The 7,939-nt window shown below is 42.9% G+C and overlaps 1 protein-coding gene across 1 annotated transcript in view; it reads left to right on the top strand.

The window, feature by feature from the left end:
• The window catches only part of rad54b (RAD54 homolog B), a 98,979-nt gene extending 94,185 nt beyond the window's left edge, over positions 1–4,794 (top strand). Inside the window, exon 12 of the mRNA XM_085992652.1 lies at positions 1,212–4,794. Within this exon, the coding sequence (XP_085848778.1) occupies positions 1,212–1,480 (269 nt within the window). The 3' untranslated portion in view covers positions 1,481–4,794. The remainder of the gene's footprint in view (positions 1–1,211) is intronic.
• Positions 4,795–7,939: the final 3,145 nt, after the last annotated feature.

Genomic DNA, 7,939 nt, shown 5'->3' on the forward strand with positions numbered 1-7,939 from the left:
TGGCATCCTGTTAATATGAAAAGTGTAACATTTGAGGATATTTGGTTTGCAATATAAGATTTTACTTACTCAGAGCTGGAAAGTTCAGTGGTCAATTAAATAGTTGGCTGAGAATGAAATTGTGCTGGTCCCGATCGTGTTTGCTGGCATCATGGAATTAATGTCAGTACAATTTGGGAATACTTCAAGTGAGAAAGATTCTGTTGCACAAGTCTGAATTTCAAGTCTCAATAAATTCTGTTCACCTTGTATATATGGTGGTACCCTGTATTAGCCTACTCCTCCCAGCTCCACCATAAGGTTAGTAAAACAAAAAAAAATTGGCTTTCCAGAGGCAGCCTTCAGCAGTTCCTTTAAGCAAAGAGGGCCTCAAATAGGCCCCCTATTTGCATATGCAAAGGATCTAATGCCTGTTTCTTACGCAGGTCCTGGATGCTGCCCGCCATATTGGACACAAGCAGCTGTTTTGCGCCTATATTACAGGCGCAGCGCCATCAAATTTCTATGCCACTGTGCCTTTTAAAACAGGATTTTTCTTTGGGTTACTGAGTTTAATTGTGTTGCTTGATTGCAGATCTCCATAATATGACTGGTACAGAGCTGGAAAGTTCAGTGGTCAGTTAAATAGTTGGCCGACAGTGAAATAGTTCTGTTCTAAGCATCATCACCCTGATGTTATCGCACTAGCTAAGAGGCCAAAACCATTATATAAATTACACCACACAAGTAGGATTTGGCAGCGGTTTATGAGTCTGGAGCTGCTTTGCAAAATCTATGTGCGCCTCCTGCAACCCTCCCTTTACTCTTGTTGAAGCCCAGAACATACCTTACTATATCTCATTATGTGACTTTTTTTAATCTGCCTGATTTAGTTGATTTAACGTTCTCAGATTCTGCCTTTTTTTCACCAATATCTCCTAATCTGAATTATTTCCTGCTTTCTCATGCCTGTTTCTTTTCAGCCACTTTTTCAATTTCTCCCTCTTGATTTCCCCCCCACCCCCGCCAAGTTCTTTCTGTACCCCCATTTTCTGGCTAACCTAGCTTTAGTTACATCTCTGTTTTATATGGAATTCCCCAAAGTGAACACTTGACAATGTGATAGCCAGTGGTGGAATTGCACCACTTTTAACTGTCAGATCTGTTGTGAAAATGTAAAACAAATGCATTTGAAACCATATTATTTAAATGAATTGCTGTTCTCATTCCAGCTAATCTCACTGCTGAAAAGCTTCCAGCTCCTAGAACCTGTCAACTGGGCCACAGTTCAGAGAAGTCTGATTCCCAGAAATACCTTTCTATGTCAGAACTAATGTACTGGAAGCACTTTTCTGGAGAAATTCAACACTTCCCAGATCCTTATCTTGAAAAAGCTAAAGAAAATATTACCTTCACCTTTCAAAACACAACAAAACCACAGGCTATATCCAGCTGGAAAAAAATGGAAATGAGTGCTCATACAATGGAATTTCAGGAATAAATTTGTAATTTGTTTAGATGCTTGGGTAGAATCTGTGTAAACATTTTGGTACTGTACCCAGCCTGTCTGAGTTTATGGCGTTTGCTTTGTAATAATTTTTTGTAGTTCATCAAGTTGAGAACTGTCACTGCTGGGAATAGGTACACAGTGTCAGCATTCACCAGTCTGGATAGATGCAGAATAAACCTCCCTCTAGTCTGTCCCAACAACATCTCTTAACTCAAACCATTTCCCAGACTAACCACACTGATGGTCACTTGGACTGAGAATTGGCAAATTGTCAACTTGTGCCAGATTATGTGGGGTTTTGTACCGTAAACTGATCATTTCACCTTGGGTCCTTGCAGCCAACACAGAGAGCAAATCTTCATCCCTTCAGTCTGACAGAATTCAAACCGAGGCCCAGAGATGAAACAGAAGTGTGCTAATCTGCAGCACCCAAAGGCTCCATTCTTTGTCACGTCTTAAATATCAAAAAATGGTACGAGTATATGAAATGCTATTTTACTTGCATGCAGACAACAGGCAGAGTAAAAACAATATCTAAGGTTTACTGTTTCCATTGGCTCCCAGTTTTCTCCTGTCAAAGTGGTAACCCATGTTGAATTACCACCTTGAGTGGTTAAAATTGAGGGAGCATTTCTATGGGAGCTGTTAGCCTTCAGGTATCTTGCCCAAGTGTTGTCCATCAGTTTTACTATCAGGAACATTACAGCCTAGCCCAATACTATTATACCTAGTATCCACACACACACACACACACATACTTGGCTGCATATAGTGACACCACTATTCCTGGCCAGAATAGAAATGATTGGGTAATTCCTCCGTCAATCACGCCCGGAGACCGCATTGCTGTAAGTGCCGGATTGATTTTACGCACACGAGTTCTGTGTGTTGCTGTAAAATACACTGGCTGTAAGTCCTGCCGGCCGTAAGTACCGTCCCGCCTCCACCTCGTTGGCTGATACAATGGTGTCAATAGACACTCCGCACATACTTTCCAGTAGGGGTCATGGGATAGAAATAACTTACACAACATATTTCACAGCTTCAGGACATCCCAAAGTTTTACAGACAAAAATGTAATTTAAAGTGCAGTAACTGTTGCCATGTAGGCAGTGAACTTGATAGTGACCTAATTGGGTTCCACCCTAGCTCTGAGGTAGTTAGGCCAATTGTAGCTCTATCCTGGCTGCGATCAACTAACTCAGCGCAGATCAGGGATCAAACCTTCCTGATCTATACTTAGTACGGTACAGGGTGTGAATTTATCCACTAAGCTATCGACGGAGCTAGCATGTCAACATGCCAAACCCTTTTCATGTGAGGGAGTAGATACATATTTTAATTGGGAAGGAAGAGTAAACAATTCTTACTTTCCAAGACAAAATGTCATTTTTGAGGGGGGGGTGGTGGAATGCTTAAAAGTACTACCCTGCATGTGATGGTGTCCACAGTGGTAGTGGTGACAACGCAGCAAACTCTTCCAGTCAGGCTCTTTCCCTCAAAGACGTTGAAGTATCCCAAATTTCATCTTTGACCCAGTAGAAGATTAATATTACACTTTGGAGGCTTGCTTAAAAAGTGGTTTTAGCAGACATTCACTAAAACCAGGGTCGATAAGCAGGCTTTGTAACTTGTTATTTAATAGGATTGTTTCTGCAAATATATTTAAAATATGGCATCGTTTTACATCTTAATTTTTCAAGATTCTGAAAAATGACTTTTTCAGGGGATAGGGTTAGGGAATGAGACAAAGGATCAATTAAGTTTAAATACTTGATTTGAACCTGAATCTTCAGTTTCTGGTTTTGTGAACATTTCTACTAATTCCACTTAAATGCACCTCCTACCAGGTGATATTAAGCTCTGAGTAAGTAAAACAATCTGCAGCATTACACTGTGTGTCTGTTCCTTTGAACACTATGCCTCAGGGTTTTATTCAAATGACAAATTCCCAAAGTTTCAAAGCCATTCCAAAACTGGTTGGACCAGCCAGGAGGGACTTTAAATTTCCATAATTATTTTGTAAAGTCTTAAACATGTCCTTTATTGAATAGTGCCAACTTCTGATATTAAATATTGACTCTAGTCCTTGTATAATTGTGTTTTTATCTCTTGGCTATCCTTTTTCTTTAAAAATAATATTGTGGGTTAATTGGTGGTGGGTGAAGCTGAATTTAGATTGATTTTTTTTTTCTCAAATCTAATTCCCGCTGAAGAAATTGATGTCTTTTGCTGGGATATGATTTTATGGGTGCAAGCAGTATTCTGGTGCCCTTGCCCAAATGGCAATTATTCATGTGTAACCCATGACGGGTTAGCCAACCATGGGGTGCAGACTAGCCAAGCTTGTTTTCAGCCAATATTTACATGGATTCATTTCAAAAGGGAACATGCATCAGACGCAGGAAGACTGATTTTTTATTGTTTGTTTTCCTCCATTGCCCATGAGTGCTGAGGTCAATTGTAGTGCCCAACTGCTGGCCTGGTTGAGGTCAACTCTCTCAGTGTAGGTCAGAGATTAAACCCAGGTCTTTCCATTACACAATATATTTATCAATGACCCATCAAGAGAACTCCTTTTTAATATTTTTTAAAGTGGAGACAATCTTAAGTAATAAATTATCCTCATAATAGAACAGTTTGTTCATATACGGTTTGTTTTTCATTTCTATTGACATTAATAACCGAATCTTTAGTGTGATTGAAAATAGTGATGCATGATATGCGTAAGGCAGTCTACATGCTGAATCTCTCTTAACTGCGGCCTGGTGACATATCCCATAAGGGAGGGTGAGCACTACCCATGATTCCTCACATGACCAGTTCCTCATCTCAACCAAATCAAGCAAGGTGAGGAGGATGAGACAAATTGAGGATGAATCAACCAAGGCCACACTCACATACTTCATACCATGTGTTTACGGAGCAACTTGGGTAGAGACCTAGGAGCAGATCACTTGCCTGCAGTTTCAGTCAGGGAAATGTGTCATGGTTTGCTGGGTACAGAGCTGGCATGTGGTGAAGGGAGAGAAAAAAATGTTGGAGGGAGGTTTCAGTACTGTCTGAAATTGTTCTGTTTTATGATGCAGTTGTTAACATGATTAATAAAAATGTCAATTGAATAATTTAGGTTTGACATTTGTTGATGCAAAAAGGAAGCTTGTACTGTAATACAAAAGGAATTTTGTGAGTAATCACCAATCAGTGTACAAATGCTGTGTTAATCTTGTCTCTAAGTACTTTATTCTGGCTGAATCTAGGTTGATCAATGGCCTTTGTATTAAAAAGCATAATGGATACAGAAATCCAAGGAGCTCCATACTTTCTTTGAGATCCTAGCAAGTCTCCCAGGGCAATGCACACAATTTGTTGGAGTATGCAATTGTTTTAATAACAGAAGCTTGATACCCAATATCACACAGTATGCTGCATAAGTTGATTTGACGTTATTCATGGACAAAAAAAAATTCACTCTCGGCACCTTTCTCTGCTCTATGGCTATACTGCCAGATGTAAAACTTTTTAATGATATAATTTTTTAATTCACTGTAATAATAAAAACTACCAATTACCAGAGATAATGCAATGCCAACTGGGATCTTACCTTCTGGAAAGGATCATGCATTACCCGTACTCTGAGATGAGGTCACGTGTGCACATATACAAGTATGTATATATACATCATGACATTATAATGGGCAATAACCAAATGTATGCCTTAGTTTCCATTAAAAAAAAATAGGAATGAATCCAGAATCCAATTTTAGAATTATATTTTACTACATAGTGAGGAATGAGTTACGTGCCAAGGGTCACACCCCGCTTTATCAACAGGCTGAAAGGTTCAATTGTTCACTCAACTTCCTACATGTATGACAGCGGCAAACCTAGGTTAGCCAAAGAGAATAGTGCCAGGTTGCCAATTGCTGAAGCTGCAGGTTCTTTCAAATACTTTTCATGCATGGCCATGCTCCTGTCCTTCCAATTTGTATAGGTGCCTTCCTAGGCTGATATATTGGCTCTTTACTATCCTTAGTAGCAAGCCACTCCCTCTCTCATTCAACAACAGCTTATATACAAAGATGTCTCTGAGCACTGTAAACGTCAGTGTCTGAACGAAAGGTTGCTGACTGAAGCAGAGGGAATTAAAATTAGGCTGGTGCTGGTGGATAGAGGGTGCACTCAGGAACATAGAGCTAGAAGACTTGACTGAGACCGAAGGGATTTGAAGGTGAGGTCAAGAACCTTAATCAATTCTCTGGGATGTGGGAAGCTGAGTAAAAACAGGTGATGGGGTTGTGGGTCATCTTGTGGGAGAAAGCATGGGCTGCAGTATTTATGAATGTTAGAAACCAGGAGGCTGACAAGGAGAGCATTGTAGAAGTCCAGCCACTGTGATTTTGAAAGATTTGGGATCAAGCTGGCAGATAGAGACAGATTGATGTCTGTGATAGACTAAGAACGGGAGTTAATTGGTCAGTAACTAGAACAGATGGGGTCATGTTGAAAACTCAAAAAGTGAGTACTTTGCACTGAAAGTCCTTGGGTGGGGGAGAAATTGCATAGCGCCCCTTTTGGGGCAATAACTTTTGTGGTAGTGCAAAAGTATCGCCGGGCGCTATGCGAGGGACTGAACCAGAGACATGGACCATGTACAGCAGGCACCTCAAAGCACTGGAGAGGTACCACCAACACTGCCTCCGCAAGATCCTGCAAATCCATTGGCAGGATAGGCGCACCGACATCGGTGTTCTTGCTCAGGCCAGCATCGAAGCTTTGACCACGCTCGATCAGCTCTGATGGGTGGGTCACATTGTCCACATGCCCCATACGAGACTCCCAAAACAAGCGCTCTACTCGGAGCTCCGGCACGACAAGAGAGCCCCAGGTGGGCAGAGGAAACGCTTCAAGGACACCCTCAAAGCCTCCTTGAAAAAGTGTAGCATCCCCACCGACACCTGGGAATCCCTGGCCCAAGACCCCACAAAGTGGAGGAGAAACATCCAGGAAGGCGCCGAACACCTTGAGTCTCTTTGCCGGGAGCAAGTGGAAGCCAAGCGCAAGGAGCGCACATCAACCCAAGCACTCCACCCACCCGTCCCTTCAACCACCATCTGCCCCACCTGTGACAGAGACTGTAGGTCCCGCATTGGACTCATCAGTCACCTGAGAACTCATTTTTAATGTGGAAGCAAGTCATCCTCTGTTCCGAGGGACTGCCTAAGAGAGAGAGAAGAGACTCTGAACCGAACTTCCGGTTTAGCGCTCCAGGAAGGAAGTGGAGCGCTAAATCAAGCGCTACCACTTCCCTTGGAGCGCTAAAGCTGACAAGAGGGGCAGTAGCGGTGCAGCGCTGCCCAATGTCGAGGGCAGTGCTGCCGGGAACAGAGGCTCCTTCCTTCCCTTAAAGGGAAGGGCCATCGCTGCACGTTCTATGTGGAAAGGAGGTCCCTCGTCGCTGACGGCAGCCGCAATCCATGACGATCAGCCCCAAGCACTCTAGCAGAGTGCAGGGCTGATCAATCGAGGCCAAGGAAAACGAAAAATTGAAGTAACGCATTCAAAAAGTTATTTCATTGACGCAACCATCATCCCCTTTAAATAGCGCTCCCCAAGCCCCCGGTGATACTGCAGGGGACGGAACCAAAGTTCGGATCTGGGGTGCTATTGGGGCGATGCGCAACACGATGTCACGATCTCCGGACACAGGAGATCATGGTGCTGGGGTTACCGCCGCCGCAAATCTCGAAACTCTCGCCGCACCCGGTCACAATGCCAGTAGCACCCCGTTATCGCCCCCCCCCCGGAGGCACAAAGGAGGCAAATTTCTAGTCCTATATACCTGCAGTAATTTTCTCTCAAACTTTATTCCCCATCTCCAATTTTTTCCTCATCCCTCTTGTCCCGGGGGTGTACATTCATTTTTGGGTTAAGGTTTACAGTCAATAGCAGACCTAATCCACCCAAGTCCTATTCTTTATGAGCGAGGCTGGAAAATATAGCTGAGGCTTTTCACTTGTGCACTTGCAGTTTTCCCCTATTCACTTTAAAGGACAAGAAAATAAAGGGGCAGTGAGCAAACAAACCCTGAACTGAGTGTTAATGGGCTATTCAACTCCAGGAGCCATCATAATCTAGCTTAATCCTTTCCTCATCTCAAATGTGCACACATACGGCATACAGCAGTGGTCACTGGATGGAAATCAGGAGCAGAAACCCTGTTTAATTTTCCCCTTCCTAGCCAGAGACAGTAGTGGCCTAGAACTTTGATTGTGCCTGAAAATGGGCGCGTAGGAGGTGGTGCATGATATGCCTATCAATTAGTCCAATAAAAGGCGACGAGTTAAGAACGTAACTGAAGGTTTTTATTGGCTAAATAACAGAGCCCACCCTCGTGGGTGATCCGATCCAACAGGGAGGAATACTAGCCAGTCAGCTACCTTTATACCT

Source organism: Somniosus microcephalus, chromosome 7 (assembly GCF_052327205.1).
Source record: "Somniosus microcephalus isolate GS21.2 chromosome 7, FLI_Smic_1.0, whole genome shotgun sequence".
In the NCBI taxonomy this organism is placed as follows: Eukaryota; Metazoa; Chordata; class Chondrichthyes; order Squaliformes; family Somniosidae; genus Somniosus; species Somniosus microcephalus.